At 35.2% G+C, this 21,706-nt stretch overlaps 1 protein-coding gene and 1 non-coding gene across 2 annotated transcripts; one reads left to right on the forward strand and one right to left on the reverse strand.

Annotated features, from left to right (window-relative positions):
* Positions 1-4,459: 4,459 nt before the first annotated feature.
* Positions 4,460-12,420, reverse strand: LOC145558250 (putative isoprenylcysteine alpha-carbonyl methylesterase ICMEL2). Its single transcript, XM_081619426.1, has 11 exons — positions 12,008-12,420; positions 10,121-10,197; positions 9,940-10,009; positions 9,755-9,835; positions 8,935-9,009; positions 8,455-8,556; positions 8,166-8,309; positions 7,066-7,131; positions 6,853-6,996; positions 6,376-6,466; positions 4,460-4,942 (listed from the first exon to the last, which is right to left on the reverse strand). The coding sequence occupies exons 1-11, from the start codon at positions 12,418-12,420 to the stop codon at positions 4,781-4,783; spliced, it is 1,425 nt and encodes a 474-aa protein (XP_081475552.1). The 3' UTR covers positions 4,460-4,780.
* Positions 12,421-20,803: 8,383 nt separating this feature from the next.
* LOC145564931 (small nucleolar RNA R71) lies at positions 20,804-20,910 on the forward strand. Its single transcript, XR_014094932.1, has one exon. It is a non-coding gene; the product is annotated as a small nucleolar RNA R71 (small nucleolar RNA).
* Positions 20,911-21,706: the final 796 nt, after the last annotated feature.

The following is a 21,706-nucleotide window of genomic DNA, read 5'->3' on the forward strand; positions in this document are numbered from 1 at the left end:
ACTCGAAAATGAATATGATTAATTAACAAGGATTTTGCATGGTTTTGCTTTTAACCATTTAAGAGGAATTATAAATTAAAGTGTCACTTCATCATGAAGAATTTTCAAAAGGTAAAAATTAATTAATTGAACTACATGTATTTAAAAAATAGTTATGACGATCTTTTTCACTAGTATATATTCTAATTGTTCTAGTTCTAGATAAATTATATAATTGGTGTGCTTCAGCCTTCAAGTTAAGGCATGACATCTCTAACATAATGGATGTTGTATTATCTTGAAAAGTTTATGATTTTTTTTTTTTTTTTTTTTTTAACACATAGGTTAAGAAAATTATATACTCAGTTATCTTCCTTAAAAAAGCTACTCCTCCGTCACTTAAAGAAAGTCATATCTGAATATCTGATGGTTCTATACGTTAATAAAAAAAATAAAAATAAAAATAAAATAAAAAAAGATAGTGGAAAGAAATGATTAGATGCCACATTTATGGAACGTTAATGATATACTACGTATCGTATATGTGGTCTGCCTTCATCCTTCAAGTTAAGTATGATAACTATGATTAGATACAAATATTTGCGTTGAGAATATGTAATTATCTTTGTAAATAGAAATAAGTGCATTAGATGTATAAAAGTATTTTGAAAAAGGAAAATTTAACAACAATAAATAAATCTTTGCCCCATTCTCCCAAAATGGACTAACCTTTAAATCTTCCCAAAATAGACAGAAGTTTGCATTTTTTCTCCCAAAATGAACCTAAATGACCAACAACCTATACAACCGGTCATTTTTTTTTTTTAATTTTCATTTAATTATCTTTTTTTTTTTAATTAAAAACCTTTAATTATTTCTTACAATTCAACAAAATAATTTTTTTTTTTTTAAAAAAAAAAAAATCAGACCTCTCTTCCCTTACCCCGGTTCCAAGACTGCCAACCACCCCCTCCTCCACCTTTCTGGCCACCACATCCCCTCCCCCTTCACGGCTTCACCTCCCATTTTCGACCATCCCCTTTCCAGTCACCACTCCCCCTCCCCTTTCCACTGCATTTTCCGACCATACCTCGCTCCCCATGAAACCCTCAAACCGACAATCTATCTATCCCTAAATCGAAAAATAGTGAGAAATTAATGTAAAAGGAAAGAAGAATCGGAAGATTGAAAAATTAAGGGTTTCGGTGGGTGGGTTTTGGATATTGGTGGTGGTGAGAGGATGGTTATGGCAGGTTTTGGGTAGTGGGTTTTCAGATCTTGGTATTAGTGGGGTGGGTTGGTATGGTGGTTTTGGTGGTTGGTATGGTGTCTTCGACGAGTTGGTATAAATGGTGGTTTCAGTGTTTTTGCTGGGTTGGTATGGTGGTTTTGGTATTTTTGGTGGGTTGGTAGGTGTTTTCGGATGGGTTGGTATGGTAATTTCGTTGGTTGGTATGGTGATTTCGGTGGTTTGGTGGTTGGTATGTTGGTTTCTATGGTGTTGGTTGTTGGTAGTGTACATAAGTGGTAGTGTAGTGGGTGGAAGTGATGGTGGTGAAGCTTGAGAGGGTGGCTGGAAATGGTGGGAAAGGGTTTTTTTTTTTCATTTCTTTTTTAAAAAAATTATCAAAATTAAAAATTAAAAAAACCTTTAACCAATGATTTAATGACAAGTGGTTTTTTACCTGGTATAACAGGTAGGGTGACCTGCTTGGTTCATTTTGGGAGAAAAAAAAAATGCAAAATTCTGTCTATTTTGGGAAGATTTAAAGGTTGGTCTATTTTGGGAGAATGAGACAAAGGTTGGTTTGTTGTTGTTAAATTTTCCTTTGAAAATTGGGAATAGTTGCATGGAAAATATGTACGGAGTATGTATGAGGGAAATGTGCATTATTACAGATATGAAAATAATGGGAAATTTGGGATTCTATGTGAAAATACGGAGTATTTATTCTAATTCAAGAAATAATTGAAAAGTTGCCATTAAGGGGAACGCTAAAATGATGACAAACGTAACTCTCTTTTAGAAACGAAGGGAATAAATTATAAATAAAAATAAATAAATAAAAATTGTCTAGAAATGCAAATATGCATTATGCTAGTTGGAGTTTTTTTTTTTTTTTTTTGTACTTTTAAATAAGGCAAATTTGGTTTTGAATTACCTTTCTTTGAGTACTTTTTGAATTAAATTGTGAGTATCTTTTAAATTTCTTAATTAATTTAACTATCTTTCATTTTTTTTATCAATTACTGATGAATGTCATTTATGACACTCATTTGGTAGCATTTTATGTTGTTTTTACCTTAGTATTATAGATTTTCTTCCTAATTAAAAGCTTAACCTTATTTCATTTTTTTATCTTTCTGAGACCCGTCACGATGATTTTTCGGGTTGGAAGAGGCCTATGGTGCAAGGTGGAAGCTTATGTATAGCTCACAAGGCAAGAGATGGTTTACTATAAGACTTGGGCCTACGCTCTTAAAAAATCATGGTGTTGAATCCACTATAATAAACTTCATTTCGAAAATGCCTACCTAGTGACAATCATGAGGAGTGCAACATTCACATCACGCACAGATCAAATAAGTGTGCTGCTCTAGGCTGCGCGGGCGCGCATGACAGACATGCGGGCATGCACGACAGGAAATGACGGGCCACGGCAATTAAGCAGCGCAGCACCACGGCAGGTGCCCGCGCTGTAGAAAATTATAAAATGATATGAGTAGGAACTCGGCGCAAGGGTAGCGCGACCTTTGCGCGGTCGCGCATCAGGGCCGCGCAGATGTCATGCGGAGGCGCGCCACCTGATCTGTATTCCGTACCCAGATTATCGTAGGCGTGGCGGTGGCTGCGAGGGCGCGCCTTATTTCCTTTGTAGTTGGTTATACTATAAATAGCTTGTCTTTTTAATTCTTCATTAATTAATTTAAGATTTGAATTAGACTTCATTTTCAGCTTAGGTTGAGAGTTTCTCTCTCTAGTTTTAAGCTTAGTTTTACGAGTGGTTTTAGAGAGAGAAAATGAGGGATTTCAATGGTGATTTGAGATATTGAAGATATAAGGGTGACAATTGTATATTGAAGATCTTCTCAATTATCAATGAGCATTTCTTACTCTATCTCATCTTATTACTTTCTTTAATTTCATGTTTGTTTGATTTAGTTTTGTTGCTTAATTCTTGATTAGATTAGTTGTAGTCCGTTTGATTGAATCTTGATGTGATCTCTTCTACTTGCATTGCTTTGATGTAATGATGATTGTTAGTGAGTAGTTGCTTGCTAGGGTTTGGGTCAAACTTGTATGATTGATTTATTGTGCTTAATTTGGGAATCATGTTGATTGATTGTTGAAATTAAATTATTAATGGAAGCTTGCATGTGCTTAGTTTGATTAGGCCTTAAGAACTATGCTAGATTGCAATGCAAATCCTAATGACATGCCCACTCGATTTAGGATTTACAATAATTGTTGATTGGTTTGAAATGTGATTCTCATAGTTTGTCATTCATAGTGGAGACCTAGCTTGAGGATTAGCTCATTGATTCCAATTGATAGCTCTTACCATTAGTCTTCACAATCATTGATTGACTTAATCTTCCCAAATTGTTGCAATTGTCATGATTACATATTGATCTCCATTCCTTAGTTTTTCATTTGTTTGATTTCTTTGTTTGGGTAATTGATTGATGTTTGTTTACTTTATCCTTCATCTTCGATTTTGACCTAACTTCGGTGTAGATGGAAAGTACTTGAGCATAATCGTTCTTATTAGTTCAACCCTTGACTTACCTCTATACTTGTATGTAGGCTTGTTAAGTGATTATAAATTATGTTTGGCTCTAGGGAGAATTAGTCAATGACCCACTTTTCCCTACGTCAAATACTCCATCCGTTCTCGAAAAAAGTTTACGTTTGGTTGTTTTATACCGTTAATAGAGAAAATAAGATAGTGGAAAATTGATTAGATATCACATATATAAAGTATTAAGTCATTAAATTAACTTTGAAAATAAGAATATTAAATATTTTGATAAATGGAATAGTTGCATCTTGCATGGAAATTATGTATGGAGGAAAATGTGAAAAAATAATTGAAACGTAATCATCAAAAGGGATCTCCTAAAAGAGCAAACTTAACCCTCTTTCAAAGGGAGTACTTCGTATTAGTTTTGCAACCATGCGTTTAATAAAAAAATACACCAATAATATCAATCACAATTCATATACAAAGTATGTATTTTAAGTTTTAACCTCCTTTTTATACACTTCGTATATTACGCTCGTTTTAGCTATTAAAAAGCCCAAAATGGCTTCAACTTTGCCAATTTTGAACTTGCAGAATGACCCAATTACACCTAGTACTTAAGAACACCACCTCCCCCACCCCCACCGGCCGAGGTTGTGTAATGTGTTATTCTTAGCTGTAACTTGCAAACATTAGTGTCAGCCTAAAAAACACAAAAACATTGTGACGCTTTTCAAGTGAATATAGTCATTTTACACCTTCAGCAAACGGAAGAAAAAAAATATACTGGTATATCAAGATGCATTAACGAGTGATCCAGTGATGACGGCTAACCAGTAAATTGAGTCTAGAGTTGAATATTTCCAAAAAACAACTGATTACATTAGATCACCGATTCGTATCAGATCTAGTATACAAAGTTAGGGCCTAATTCAGTAGTCTGTATAGAGCTCAAATTACAGATAACTATATACAAAGAATGGCTGCTAAAAAACAGCTGAACTAATGGTATGACATCTGGTTTCTTCAAATTGTAAAATAAATTTCTAAAACAATTAGAAGGGACTAACAGCACGAGCCAATTTCAACATAAACTCTGGCACAAGGCGTTTCCTTTGAGGTGCCATCGCATCATTGGCAAGTGCTTCTTCATCTTCGGCATGAATTATAGCAACTAAATCTTCAAACATTGGGTCATTACCACCCCTCATTGGATCCTAATAAGCAGAGTGCAGAAATTAAAATATTGCAGCAGATACATGACACAAGTTGATAGAAAATCAGCCAACCTCATACTCTAGTCCTATAACTCTTCCAATACATAAGAGGAGGGGAGGGAGAGTAGAAGAGATAACAAGATTTAGAGAGTATGTACAGGAAGTACAAAAAATCGTGATTTATATAGTAAGTAGTGGACGCTCAATGTTGTTGCATGCCAACTCGTAATAGAAAGGCTTTCAATGTGCGACATATATCTCAGTATTATCTGAGTCTATTATTAAACTACAGGGAAAAGCCTAATGGAAAGCAAGGTTTTGAAACTTACTAAAAATATCATGTATTTTTTCTTATAAGGATTTAAAAAATGCACCTTAAATAACTTAGTTACTACCTTATGTACAGCATATATGGTCTGATATTAACCATGATGACTAATAACAAGTATAACAGTCGAATATAAATGGCAAGGAGTAATTTGTTTGTGGAAAAGCCGAATAGGCATATCATGAGTGAGGGCAGAGGGAATATTACCATATATAGAGCACTAACAAGCCTCAAATAAAGGTGTAATATGGATGTTTTACCAGATTCGCTACTTTAGCAAAAACTATTCACCAAAATGGCTATTTATAAATTCTAATTCCAAAACTAGCTATATTATTAACAAAATATCGAGAGAAAATTTTTTATTTATTTTTATGCCAAGTTATTTGAGGGAAAAAAAAAGGAAAAGTTTTTCTAATTACACTGTCACTCTGAAAATGAGTCAAAATACAACCAGATGCAAGCAGACAATGTTTCAAACTTTTAGTTACCAAAAGATTCAAATCTCTTACTAATTTCTAGAAAAAATTACACAAAAATGCAATATAACATACATATAATTGGATGATATAAATAATACCATATAACCCAAAGAAAAAATTATGATTCTGTTACTGTCGTATAATTTCGATGTTGCTTAGATAGAAAAATTCTAATAAAAATTGGGGTTAGATGAAAACAAACCTATAATCATTCAATGATCTAAACAATACAAACAAAAAATATAAAACTGAATGGAATCATAGAAGGTTAGATGCAAAGGTGTAATGGGAGTGATGGGAATGGTTCAATAGGCCTACTGTTAGTGTAGGGCAGCTATAAATGAAAATTATGACTTAAAAATTTAACCCAAAAAGTAATTAATAAAAAAATCTTTCCAAGTCAATATTAATATGGCTAGTTTTGGAATTAGATTTATAAATAGCTGTTTTGGTAAATAGTTTTGCTAAAGTAGCTAATTCAGTAAAAGATCTTGATAAAATTCAGACCTAAAATGAAACGAGTGATGGAAATATGTACAGAAAATGCAAAGGACTAACAATTTAGCACCAGGGTAGGACACTATCACTAAGAACTAAGAAGACTGCTAACAGTCAAATTTTACCTGGAGAAAAACATCAGTATGAGTCTTCCCTTCATACAATATCGCTTGAGCTTCTACGCCAAGTCCTTGCAGTGTTTCGGCAAATTTTACGCTGAAAGATTCCAAGTTGAGATTATTAACCCAGAGAACCAGGGGAATAAATAGTACAAATAAAGCAAAAAAGATGGACCAGTAGCTTTTTAATAAGAAAAATTATGAATAGATTGTTACATTGAAAATGGTAGACTGACTGTAAAATTATTTATTAGAGGAGCGATAATGGGTACATATGGAGGTTGATGGGAAGGTAGCTTGAATTGAAAGTAACAATAGTGTTACTATTATTATTATCCTAATCGCTAATCTCATCTTTTGAAGTTAGTTAAAATTGACTGTGCAAGTGTTCAAAGTTAGCATAATAGCCACGAAAAGCCAGCACTTTACTGTATACACAATTTTGAAAAATTAGGTGAGTAATGAGATGAGGGAGAGAGATACCTAGCGTCTGATGGAATGGAATAGTCACCAGTCCCATGGAATAGGGTCATTGGAGGTAATATTGAAACTGCACTTCTAACATTTGGATCCTGCACCACGACTTCAGGCGAGTAATGCAGCAACGAATGCTCCCCACCCATTATACTAAACCAGAGGTTAGATAAGGCTCCATGTAAGCATTATAACAAATTTAAGGAGAGACATGCGCCTAACCTCAAAAATATGGAACGGTATAAACCCCTACTGTGGAAGTGATCAACTAGGTTTAGCAAATTATACCTGAATAGTGATTGAAATCATAAGAATCGACTAAAGTAGGTTGATACAATTAAATCAGACAAGCTTTCTTCCAAATAAAATGAATAATGAGTTTGCTCCAAAACACAGTTCAAACAAAGAATGTTTCACCCGATTGATCTAGAAAGAAGCATTCACACAATACAGTATCTGAAGGCACAATTAGTCTTGTAACTCAGAAGTGCAAGGCCAAAAAGAATTGAATAGAGACATTATATAACCATGAAGCTGTGACAGAAAAAATTAAGAACATGCAATGTAATGAGACTAATGACCATCAACAAAGATCATCAATTCATTTTGAAGATTTTGAAGGAAACTCCCAATTGAGAAACAATGGGGGCACTAACTTTTAGCTTTTTAAATTATGTGTGCATATGCTTCCATAGGATAGACTAATTTTAAATATTAGACAGGAGAAAAATTAACAGCTGATGCAACAGAATGATTTAACTGAACTTCCTTTACTGGTTATACATGACGGTAATAGTATACTGCATAGAACAAGAATAAGTTTGATTTAGATCAAATACATATCCTTTGAAGTTAAAAATGACAATAAAATTTTGAAATGTCTTTCAGATCTCAAGTAGTTCCCAGCTAATGTTTTAGAGATAACACTTGATGTTGGAAGATTAGTTACTTTGTTTCAGGCCATAAGTGATCAATATTGACATCAGGCCTCTGTCATACACTCTAATAAAGGCATGCCAACCAGACAACTTTACTTGCAATCCAATTTGCAGCACAGACAGGCATTCATTAGCTCATGAATCATGTTTGAATTTATGCATTGGATTTTGACTGGGGAAAGGAAAGGATTTTAATTATCATAGAAAGATGCTAAACCAATCAAAAAATTATGAGGAAAACATCAGTTAATTACTTGAATATAAGTTCATCAAATTAATGGAAGGATTTATGATTCTATACCAGTTATCAATTATTTTACATTAGTATACAGTTCAATGAATTCAGTTATTAATCTGCACAATCAAATGCAGGCGCATACATACCCTCCTGATAATCCAAAATAAGCTCTTATCTGTGAAACACTCCAAGAAACACTTTCTCCTTCACCACCTGCCTCTTTGATAGCTTGCTCAACAAGAGTGCAAGCAGAAATGTGAGCACCAGCTGACTGCCCCATCAAATATATCCTGCAATGTGGAGGAGAAAAATAAATCAGTAAATCACAAGTCCAAATAAAGTAGAAATCTTTCAGGGTTAAAAAAAAAAGAGGAAATTTGAAAATTTAACCAGCAGTCTACTGTCTACTACAATGATTTATGTTGACAATATTACCTGTTAGGATCACCTCCATATTCTTCGATATTGTTGCAGATGAATGATATTCCACGAGAAGCATCTTCTATCATATCACTCATTGTACCCTGAGGAAAATTTCTGAATGCATGTGTTTACAGCAGCACAATCATTATGAAATTCAAGCAATACTCAGTAAACACAGAAATTCAAAACATTATTGCCAAGATTTACTACCACAATGCATAAATTCCTTTTCCACTTTGATATCCTTTTTTTTTTTTTGTTTCTCTTAGTACTTTTATTAATAATATGGTTCATATGATTTTTTAATTTTTATTTCCTTTCTATTTTTCTTCTATAAATAGTACATCCAGATAAATGAATGTGCGAAGCAAATTATGCAACAGAAAATAATTTAAATCTATAAATTACATACACAAATTGCAGCAAGTGTATGAAAAACCATTTCCAGCAGCATCAATTCGAGGAGCTATAAGTATTCTTGAAATCACATACCTATAATCAATGCATGCAACAATGATGTCTCTATCAGATAATTGTTGCCCCAGAAGAGAACCCCATGCTTTGTAACTGCATTAACAGTGACATTAACTTCAAAACACAAAAAAACTTAGGCATTGAAATCAACAACAGAGTCTAAATCACAGCTTATCTTTCACCATTAGCATCTTACTATCTTAAGTCTTCTACTTCAAAATTTATACTCGAAGAATTACTGTACTGGTATTAATGTGGTTGTTTTGTGCTAAAAATTGAATGTGGTTACATTTAGTCCACAGTTCCTCTCATCCCCCTGATCCCTTAAGAGTGGGAGAAAGATAAGGGAGTCCCTACCCCTAAAAGGTCTAGTGGATTTGAGGTCATTACAGATATGGGATGGAGAAAGGAAAGGACACAAACTATTTGGGACGAAGGCAGTAAATTTTGTGATTAAAAACAAGGAAAGACTTTAAGGGTAAATACTTATTTTAAAAAGAACCTGACAGTAATAGGAGAAAAAAAAAAACTGGTGCACATTTACAATGCCTAAATTTACGTAAAGTTTGACAATAATAATCATTTGTCCATGGTGAAAAATCCTGACTTCCAACATGAAACAACAGTACTACAAATAATTTTATTTTACGCCACGGCACATATAAAAAATGAAATGTCACCCTATATACATTAGAAATGCTAACTTGGGGAGAACAACTGAGCAAGAATTTTAAACAGGGGACAAAACAGTAATAACTAGCGCAAGCCTCTTTTATCTACAGAATATCTCATATGCAAAGGTATAGCCGGGTATCATAGAGATTCTTAGAAAGCTCACCCAATAATCCAGGCTCCACCCGTTACAAATGCAACAACTGGCTTTGGCCCATTGTTATTCTTGGGCAAGTATAGATCAAGACTGCCAAATTCTCAGCATTAGCTTCATTTCAAAAATCAACAAATAAAGAAAATGTTCTGAACCAGTAGAAAGTCAAGCAAAATTAGTAATAAATGTTTACATACCTGTTTCTAGGTTGATCACCATAGACTATACCTCTGCGGATACGACTTGAACAAAAATACTTATAGCCAACTGTATGAGGGTGATTACCATGGTTCAGAAAGCAAACAATACACAGATAATAAATCCAACATACTTCATAAGTATAAACAATTACATAAACCCTATCTTTCATGGACAAACCTTGAATAAAACCAGGCATCAAGAAAATGGCATAACAACCAAGAGCGAAGAATCTTATGATCCATCTGTAACCTACCCTGGAAAAAGTAAAAATAAGCATGGAATAGAAGCAGAGATGATTACAATCATAGCATAAGTTTGCAAACAGAGAAAGTAAAAAAAACATCAACCCCAGAAGCCCAACATGCATCATCAATCTAGAAGTTCCAGTGTATTTACAGGTTATTAGCTTATTATGCATACATCATCTCTAATGTTCACAGGCCATCACGAACCCATGGTGTAATCATCTAATCAATAGTTCAATACACCACGCCCAAAAGGCATGCCACCTCATATTTCAGACACCATTAAACCTTATGACAGCATTTCAAGTGTAACAATCTGTTCCCATTGAAATTAAATTACCCCTCCATCAAAGCCAAGAAAAAAAAAAAAAAAAAAGAAAGAAAGCTTCAGTTTCAGGTGACATGGCAGCTCTGGAAAAGTTTTTCAGAGACAAACAAGCTAGTTTTATCGACAATTATATATATGTAGCTTAAGTCAACAAATCTTTACATCCAACACCACTGCATAAATTCATTGACAGCATTATATAAGGGACGTCACTGTACCATATAACAAAATGCAAACAATCATAGCTACATCATCTAAAAAACATAGCTATCCTCGTTCATCATACAACCACTAATTAACATCAGTGGCCTTGCACATTGGGAGTTGGGGACTTTGTTAGATTTGCTCATGGAATGCATGAATCTCTATTTCAATTATAATAAAGATAAGGCTATTAATTATGGTTAGAAACTAGGAAGAAGCTTTATACCCATTATACAGATTACTGAAAATTCCATCTCAATAAGAAGATTTTTTTCTATATTTAACCAAAAGAAAAAAGGATTATACTAACAGCTCAGAAAATGTAGGACAAGCAAAAACAGACAAACTATCCTCTAAAACAGGACTAAGGGCATATGTTATATTCCAAAGAAGATGAGGTAATCGAACAAAAATGCCAAAAAAAAAAAATGATTCACTAATAGTTCACCTTAGTTTGGATATAAATAAATCCACAGAAGAGACGTGTTTTATTGCCATCCTTTAAACCAGCTAACAGTGTGCAATTCAAGCTCTCAACAGTGTCAAAAGGTACATTATGCTATCAATCAATCAATTAATCAATCAAAGCCTCAATCCCATAAGTGGGATCGGCTACATTGCCTACATGAACCAAAAGGTACATTATGCTAGGTCATTAAAAATCCTCTTTGCTTTCTAATTATTGTTACTTAAAGGCCACCTCTCCAGAGACCAAAAAATCCTACACACTATTTATTCGCTAAACACCATATGTTACTTAGACTCGAGTACAAGCAACTCACACAAATAGATGTGCATTTCTAAAATTGTCATCTATCCAAATTCCAAAACATCAAATACTTCAAGTAAAATCCAAATTCCAAAGCTTCATATACATCTCAAAGTGTCAAAACAAAACATCATATACTTCAAGCAAAATCCTTGACTAACGAAGCATCCAACTTCTACTCAAAACATTTGAATAATTAATTCCTAAAACACTCAATAATTCAATAACCAACCAACAACCATAGATCAAATAAACTTACTATTCAACAAAAAGCACTACATAAAACTATCAATTAATATCAACATTACCCAAAACTAGAAACAAAACCAATTGAAACAAATTTTATAAATCCTAAACTTATTAATCATCCAAGTCATACTTAAAATTTTGAATAATTAACCCTTAAGAACTTACAATCACTTCAGCAAAGAAAAACCCATAAAACTATCAACTAAAACCAACATTACCCAAATATAGAAATTATAAAATTCGAAGAAAAGATAGAACAAGGAAAGTACCCCAGATAACCAAGAAGCTTAAAACTGAGACGAGTGATCAAAAAAGTCTCAGCAGCAGCATGTTCAACACTGGTAGCAACAGATTCACCCTCATTCTCCTCCCCATTAGAAATCAAATGCAGATTATCATCGCTTGCGCTTCGGCGGCGGCGCTGTTGTTGGGTGGTTGAAGGGGGTGATCCTCCGGCAAAGCTAAAAGCTCTAGAAAGAAGGGGTTTTTTTTCAATGGAATTAGAATTATAATCATCATCAATTTGAGAAATTAGAAGATGGGAAGTGGGTAATTCATAATTAGATCTTTGAACAAACATGGTTGAAGAACCCAAAAATGATGAAGATGAGTGAATATGATTATTGTTATTGTGATTATTGGTTATAGGAAGAATTGGGGGTTTAGATTTCATCATAATCATCTATAAATAGGGGGAAATTTTGGGAATTTTTTTGGGAAATTGATTTGGGTTATATGAGCTGTTTGTTTATTGGGCTTAACTGCCAATTTTGTTTGTGAATGTGGAGTTGATGATGATGATTGGTTAGATGTATTTGCATCAACAGCTAGCAGAAGAGGAAGAGAATATACGGGGAGAATTAAATAAGGAAGATTGCAAATCATGCAATGGTTTTGTTTAAAGTTTTGTGATTGGAAGATGGCATTTTTGAAGACTTGTGGTAGGGACTAGGGGTGAAGATGCCAGGATGGGACATGGGAGGGTGTCTTTTCTATATCCGAGAATGAAATTATGTTTTGATGTTATGAGTAGATAAGAAGGTGATTTAAGCACAATAAAAATTGATTTTGACACTCCTAATCATGAATTGGGTAATTAGCATTTTTCATCACTATAGAGACTTAGAGAGGTTAATCGTTAACTAATTATGACGAGACTATGAATAAGAGGTTAACTTTTTAAAGTGGTCATAAAGAACCTTCATGCCGTTTTTATTGAAGAACCTGGTATTGTATCCTTAGTAGTTTATTTTCCTTGCTTCAAATAAGCCTTGTGGCATTAGTAATTGTTATGTTTTGCTTTTGTTTCTACCTTAGGTCTGTTTTTTATTTTGCTTTTTATTTTTCTTTTCCTCTGTTAGCGCAATATTCACTCTTGAATGTCCTCCCTACATAGAACTATGGGAGTAGCCAAAATCAATTTTTGATGTGCAAAATAATTTTGTATAGATAGATTTCTCAAAAATGGATTTGACCAGTGAACTTAGTTTGAGTTGATCATACATCATACGATATTCAATATGTACTCGAATAATGGGCGAAATATGTGATCTCTAGTACAAATCGAACTCAATTGGATGTTAAATAACAATTAACTGACTTGAATTGATAATATATGATTCGAACCTACATAGTATTATGACCCAATATAACAAACTAATGACTCGGCCCACGATGATCCTTCCCAGTGTGTTGTATTGTTGCAACCAATCTTGATTCATGGGGTACGGTTGGGGGTTGTTGTCAGTTGAATTTTTGGGTGCAACCTCACAATCCAAGTAAAGGCTACACATATAATTGTTGTAGATGGTACCTACATACAATTTTAATTTGTCATGTTTTTATTGGCTATGGGCCCAAGTTTCCTTAAATTCAATTTATATTTGACTCCTAATTTTCTCCCCTCTTTTGATGATGTGTCCATTTTTTAATGGTATTGTATGTAAGGACAATTTACAATGGTTGTATGTGTATCTAGGGGTGTACATAAAATGCCCAGATCAAAAACCTGACCCGAACCAAACTGGACCCGAAACAGAATATCCAAGTCTGGTCCCGGTCCTTAACAATGGTCTGATTCGGTTTTCGGTTTGGTCCGGGTTTAAACCAGATTTTCCGGTCCAGACCGAAAACCCGTTTTTTTTTTGTATAATTAGGAAATGAAAATTGCATAGTACACTAGGGTGTACCAATGATGCGTTTTTAATATTTCATTTGCAAGTTGTCAGTTTGTTATTTTAAAAAAAAAAATAATAATTCAATCTCTTCCACAATTCATGGGATTGAACGTGATATTCTCCATTTTTTCATAACTTTCAAAATTAAATATCACCATATTTCAATTTCGAATTAAGAAAGAACAAAGTTTATACGTAAAGAATTTTGTAGAGAGAAAAATACAGAACAAATTATGAGGACATTGTAATCGATGAATCGGAAAAGGTAATTTGATTTTATTTGTTATGATTTTAGTTTCATAATTTTTCTTATTAGATTGATTATACTTAGTTATTATTTTGCACGATTATTGTAAAACATCATTGTTTTTTTTTCAATTTTGATATTTATGAAATTGAGATCCATATGACAAAGGTTGAAGATGATGTTCTTTTATTTTGTCAAATGTTGAAGATGGTGTTCTTTATAAATTGTACTTATGTTCGTTATTATAATTATTGAACAATTATATGAATGTTCTTTATTTTTATCCTTTATGTTCTTTGCTTCGATGTTCTTTGATTATTCTGTATGTTCTTTGAATTATTATACTACCTCCGTTAATGGTTATCTGCAACTTTGGGGTATTATTTGTGAGATATAAAATATTCCAAAGTTGCAGATAACTTGACAGGGTAAAGTCGTATCCCCTAATAAAAAATAAATACCTAAATCACTAACTAAGGTAGATAGGGAAGTAGGGTCGATCTCCACAGGGAAACAAGTCTTTTTACTTCCAATTAATTATTATAATCTAAATTATTTAAGTAACCAATATTTATAATTAAGTATGAGACTAAACTACAAAGAATAAGAGTAGGGAGAAAACAATATATAAAGGGATCTAGGGTATAGGTTCACCAATAAATAATACTCCATGGTAAAACATAGTAATCAATCATTGACATTGCATAAATAACATGATTAACAAGCTCTCGCAATTTATTAATCAACATAGATCTAACAGGCTCTCGCAATTTACTAGATCTAAGTCCTCATTGAAAATAGCCTTTAATATCAAATTAACATCTGCTCAATTCATCAATTTAATATTGCTATACTTTTACAAGCCGCAATTGTAAAACATTAAAACAATCCAATAAGAAATTATCATGCAATACCAATAATCAATAATAGTCAATCATCAATGCATCAATTAACCAGATTGTAAAGGGCTCTCGCTACTTATTACAATCACACAATTAATTTACCGGTATTAAATCTCATCTCTCGAATCTTGACTTAACCATTTATAAATTAACTTGCCTATTGAAACTAGACCTAAACATTAATTCTCATCTCTCGATTCGTGAATCAATATTGTCAAACTCATGCATAAAAGATAGGCCTAATCTAGTCACAGAGCATTAAATCAATCAATAGGAAATTAATCTAGCATTGATAATTAACAACAATAATTTACCCCTTCATATTATTTATTAGATCCCCATAAACCCTAGAAATTAAACTACTCACACATATTAAAAACTAAACTAATCAAAATAATAAAATAACTCATGATCAAAGGAATAAAATAATAACTAAGATTAAGGGAAGAGAAATCGTTACCAAAATAAATCTGGAATTAAAAGAAAGAATTAAGAACAAAGGTTTAGAGAGAGTTTAAGAGAGAGAAAACTAAGTAGAGAGAGAAAGTCTAAGAGAGAGGAGATAAAGGAAGGGGAGAGATGATAAAAAAAACGTATTACGGAGGAGTATTTATACTCCGTACAAAAATCCTAAACTAAAACAAATTAAAACGACGCTAATCGTCCCCTAAAAATACACGCGCCCGATCGGGCGGGGCACCGCCCGATCGGGCGCGCCTTTTTTTATCTCTAATAGCAATCTCGCGCTCGGCCGGGCGCGTCACCGGGCGCCAGCCTTTTTGGCCGGGCGGATTGGGCTCCAATTCATCGGGCCAATCTGGGTTTCCTCTTTGGGTCTTGAATACTCGTTCCAAATGCCCCGGTATCACCTATACCGAGCCCTTAATCACCGGTTCGATGTCTCTAACCGGCCCTGGGCTATAAACTCTGGTCGTGCTTCTCCAATGTTCGTGATTGCTCCAAAATATCTCGGGAAAATACTCCAAAAGCATAAATCCCTGCAAAAGTCAACCAAATCTACGAAAACACTGGAAAACACCAATTAGTAATAAAAGTGGCTCTAAAGAGCCAAAAACACTACTAATTATGACCAAGAGACGGGGGTAAAATACTATATAAAATAGACACATCAAACTCCCCCAAGCCAAACCTTTGCTTGTCCCTAAGCAAAGATCTCATCAATGAATCAATAAATATGCTTCACCCCAAAAAGTAAAAATCAAGCACAAACGATCCAGGGTAAATCAAATAAACATGCTTCAAAGTCAACCAATCAAATCCATCCAATTACCTTTCTTCCCTAATAATCGTCAAACAGAGCAAACCACAAGAGCATATAGAATTCAAGACTAGTGCTCACACACTCGACTCTCATTTATGTGGCGAGTAAAATATGTACTCGATCGCTCTCCAACCACCCCTTTAATGTGAACAATGCCCTCCCAACTCACACTCTCGCGTGTACAAAACAATGAACGCTCAACCTACTAGTCGACTCGAAATATGCCAAGTCATAACTTGCATTGATAAGCAACACTTTCACATTCATACAATTCTATGCACAAGGTCGGAAGGTCTTTTAAGCTTGTAATGTAAGGCTAGGGTAAAGGTAGGATAAATTTGGGATTATGTGAGAGAAAAGCTATGCATTAAGGGAGCCATATCCTAATAAACCCATGATCAAAATAATGATGATCATACATCTCCATCAACATAACCAACTCCAACAAAAACCACCAAATACAACTCTAATCATAATAAATAATCCCAACTCTTCAATTTCACTCATAAGATATAATAATGAAGAAGTAGAGTGAATAAACAAACTTTATTTTCCAAACTTGAATATTTCATTGAGGCTCAAAATTATTTTTCTTTGATCAACCTCCAACTAGAACATTTGAACATTTTTTTTTCTTTCGAAGTTCACTTATTTTTTTCACATTTTTTATTTCTTTGAACTTCTATTTTTTCATAACATCATGCTTTATTTTTTCAAGAAAATATAACTCTGAAACTCATCAAAAATAAACATGAATAACAACAAAACAACTTCTCAAATCCCACCCAAATTTGTGCAAATAGTAAGCACACTACAAACTCCCTCACCTCACTCACTAATAGCTCCCCCAAGCCAAGCTTGGGACTAGTAACCAATGGGGCAAAATAGGCTTGTAATATGGCTAATAAACAACAAAAAGTCAAGGCAACAACATGGGTAGCAAGAAGGGAACAAATGTATCTACAATCATCTGGAGGCTACCTAAAAGAACAAATGCCTTCGTCCTCCTCAATGTGCATAATAATGAATCATATAAACATTACTTATAGTTGCAAACCAATACTCAAATTCATTGACATACCAGGAATTATGGAACTATCACACATTCCTTACCAAATCAACTAGTCAAGCACTATATTCACAAGTAGTTTGGACAAAATTGACGCAAGTTAAGGAATCTAAACAATTAGACTTCAAATCATGACCAACAAATCCACAATATTCATCATCAAATACCAAGAATCAGAACAATTTTCTCAAGTAAGGGGCAAAGGGAAGCATGATTTACAATTCATTGGAACAAAACTAACCTAAGAAAGTAATAAAATCTATACTAAGAAAAATAAAAATAAAAAGAGAAGAGAGAGAGTGAAAGATGTACCATACGAACACGAGAACCTCCCCCCAAGCTAAATCAGACAATGTCCTCATTGTCTTAAAGGGAAGCTAGTAGTCAAGGTGACTACTCTTCATCATCACCACATCAATGTCACCAAAGTCTCGAGGATTGCAATACATCTCTTTGAAACAAAATTGGGCAAGAAAGAAACAAAGTGTTAGTGGGAAAAAGTTCAAATTTGAGTCAGGTACACTATTATGATCATAACTTTTGATATATAAATGATAATGTAGTTATTCCAATTGCATTGGAAACTAGACTTGAAGAGATTTCCAACGACAGGTCACACGTAAAAATCGGATAAGAAACGCAAAAGTTATGGCCTGTCGAAGTTGACAAAGTTGCTGACGCGTACGCGTGCCCGATCGGGTGAGCTCTGCCCGATATATCTTTTCCTTAACTCGATTTGCGCCCGATCGGGCAACCTCGCCCGATCGGGCGAAATTTGCTCGAGTTTCTGACTGCACTTGCGCGCCTGATCGGGCGGCCTTCGCCCGGTCGGGCGAATTTTAAGCCAAAATTCTTCCCTTCTCGCGCCCGGTCGGGCGAGGCTTGCCCGATCGGGCGGACAATTAAGTCCGTAAATGTCAAGTTTCGCGCCCGGTCGGGCGCCTCTCGCCCGGTCGGGCGAAATTTCTTTATTTTTGAACCATGCTCTCGCGCCCGGTCGGGCGAGATTCGCCCGATCGGGCCCGAGACTAAATTGTCCAATCGATATTTTCTTCTTTTCTCCAAGATTTGGCTAACTCTTTTCCTTCAAATCTGTAAAAATACTCATAAAACTCATTAAATTCCCTCATCTCTTCTCTCATAAGAAAAGGAAAAAAAGAAAAACTAGACTAAAAAGCAATAAAAATACGGGTTGCCTCTCGCAAAGCGCTGGTTTATCTAGGTCCCGCACGACCTTCTTACCAAGTACAATTTCTAGGATCCTTGGCCTAACGCTTGATCGGGTGGTTTTTCACCCGGTCTAGCGATGTTTAGGCTGCGATGCGGCTTCCTAACATAACCTGTGGGACGCCAAGTCGCCTTATCTGGTGGATCCTCCTTGACTTGGATTGGGGGTTCTTCAATGCTCCGCACTAAAAACCCTTTTTCGATCGAATGTTGCTTCAAATTGTCATTGCGTTCAACACTTGCAACTCGATCTGGCGGAACACTTACTGTAGGCTCAATTCGCACAACTTGCTCGATCGGTTCCACTTGTTCATCCTCGAAACCAAGACCAACATTGTAGAGTGCTCTTTCTATTGCATCGACTTCCTTTTGCCATCTTTCTATCTCATCTGAAAAGGATGCAACACAAGATACCGCCTCCAAGGGATCTTTTTCAAGAGCTTGGGGCTTGTTAGAATAATTTACAGCCACATTAACACTGAAACATTTCTCCTCAGTCATGGAGCTTTTGGGGGCATTATTCAGATTAAAAACAACTTTATCGTCCCCTACTGATAGTGTTAACTTACCACTTCTAACATCTATGACTGCTCCTGCAGTGTTAAGGAATGGTCTACCCAAAATAATCGGGGTTTGCATATCCTCAGCCATATCAAGGACAACAAAATCTACAGGTATATAAAATTTACCTACTCTAACGGGAACATCCTCTAAAACACCTAGGGGGTATTTGAAAGAACGGTCGGCCATTTGCAGAGTTATATTGGTAGCTTTTAATTTACCCATATTCAACTTAGAACACACAGATAATGGCATGACGCTAACACTAGCACCCAAATCACATAATGCATTATCAATCAAGAGATTGCCAATATGACAAGGGATAGAAAAACTACCCGGATCTTTTAATTTAGGCGGAGACTCATTTTGAAGTACGGCACTACACTCTGCAGTGAAAGCTACTGTCTCTACCTCACTAATAGACCTTTTTCTCGTCAATATTTCTTTCATAAATTTTGCATACGAGGGGATTTGTGTGATCAATTCAGTAAAGGGAACTGTTACCTTCAAATCTTTAACCACCTCCAGGAACTTACCAAACTGCTTATCCAAGTTTGTCTTCAATTGACGATTGGGGAAAGGAAGTTTGATGATTGGCTTTGGAGCATTCTTATCTTTGTCTGGAGTAGCCACCTTCTCTGGAGTTTTACCCTGCGATGTAGAATTAGATATGTTAGTATTATCCTTTAGCCCTACGAGGCTATCAACTACATTGTTTGGTTTAATTGAATCAAGATTAGCAGTATTTAATAAAATAGGTTCATCAACTATGGGCATAGAGGGCCCTTCATAGTTTGAACCACTCCTTAGAGTATTTGCAAATGCTTGATCCGTAGGCCTAGTTGGCTGTGCCGGCAGGGCTCCCTGTTGGCGTGCTTGTAGAGTAGCGGAGAGTTGCGCAATTTGATTATCTACAATTTTATTATGCGCTAGAATTTGATCAATTGTCGCATCCCTGCTCTCCATGTGCTTTTGCATATTGACCAACATTGCTCTAATTTCCCCCAAAGAAGGGTCGGAAGATGAGGGGGGTTGTTGTGGTTGATTCTTCTGTCTAGCATTGGGATGATAATATTTCTGCTGCTGTTGCTGTGGCACCTGTGGTTCTTGTGGTGGTGGATTTTGAATATTAGTGCTCCGGTAGGAAAGGTATGGATGATTCCGATATCCAAGATTGTAAGTGTTGGAGTATGGGTTATTCTGCCTATAAGCTTGGAAGGCATTAACTTGCTCCACGGAACTCCTGCAATCCTGCTCCTAATGACCTACAATACCACAGTTTTCACAGAAAGCCTCATTAGAATTATTATTAATCGCAGAAACATTAGCTACATTAGCAGTGCTCAGATTATCTAATTTTTGGCAAATAGAGGTCAGTTGAGCTTGCAAAAAGGATATAGAGTCGACACTATGTTTCCCCTTATTAGCAAATCCTCTGGGATTCCCATATTGGGAATTGTGTATCGCCATATCTTCAATAACCTGACCTGCATCATCAACATTAAGATTCATAAATCTCCCACTAGCTGCAGAGTCTAAAATTATTCTAGAAGAATTTCCAATGCCGTTATAAAAGGCTTGGATTAACTGCCATTGTGCTAAATTATGGTGAGGGCATTCTCTTTGTAAGTCCTTAAACCTCTCCCAAGCCTCATATAAAGACTCATCGGCTTCTTGGGCAAAGTTCTGAATCGCACTTCGTAGTACTGCTGTTCTCTCTGCAGGATAATACTTGTTATAGAAATTCAAAACAAGAGTTTCCCAGTCAGTTATACCAAGTGTAGTTCTATTCAAGCCATTAAACCACAATTTAGCTTTTCCAGTTAAAGAGAAGGGAAAAAGAATCTCCCTGATTTGGTCTTGAGTGACCCCGGCTTGCCTGATGGTGTTGCAATATTGACAATAGTCGGCAATGTGAAGATTCGGGTCTTCACCCTTGGCTCCACTAAATTGCTTCCTCTCTATCATCGTTATAAATTGAGGTTTAATTTCAAATTGAACCCCATTAAGAGCCGGAGTAGGGGTGAGATGTGGAAAATCCGTAAGCTTTGGTTGTGAATAATCACTAAGCTTCTTTGGAGCCGCCATCTTTGATTTTGTGTCTGATTATGTCTCTAAATCGCTAGAATCAGTTGGAGGATCGCGGTGATTATTGTTAGTATCACCAGAATCCGCCAGGATTTGCTTGTAGAAGTTTTTCTGTCTATGGAAGGAACGTTCGATCTCAGGATCGAATGGGATATAACCTGATCTGGAACACCTGGGCATAAACAAAAACTAGAAGCAAATATGAGATTTGTCTTAGAGAACTAACGCTCTCTGAGACAAAAAGGGAAATAATCTAGACTACAAAAACAATCAGAAATAAAAATAAAACTGTTTCCCCGGCAACGGCGCCAAATTTTGACAGGGTAAAGTCGTATCCCCTAATCAAAAATAAATACCTAAATCACTAACTAAGGTAGATAGGGAAGTAGGGTCGATCTCCACAGGGAAACAAGTC

Source organism: Chenopodium album, chromosome 1 (genome assembly GCF_948465745.1).
Source record: "Chenopodium album chromosome 1, dcCheAlbu1.1, whole genome shotgun sequence".
Lineage (NCBI taxonomy): Eukaryota > Viridiplantae > Streptophyta > Magnoliopsida > Caryophyllales > Amaranthaceae > Chenopodium > Chenopodium album.

Bases quoted from the DNA above. Each gene is read 5' to 3' on its own strand.
- LOC145558250 (XM_081619426.1), bottom strand. From the start codon at position 12,420: ATGATTATGATGAAATCTAAACCCCCAATTCTTCCTATAACCAATAAT. The intron at 9,010-9,754 runs GTGAGCTTTCTA...CTGTTAATGCAG, and splicing joins GGTGGAGCCTGGATTATTGG to TTACAAAGCATGGGGTTCTC. The intron at 8,557-8,934 runs GTATGTGATTTC...ACATGCATTCAG, and splicing joins GTTGCATGCATTGATTATAG to AAATTTTCCTCAGGGTACAA.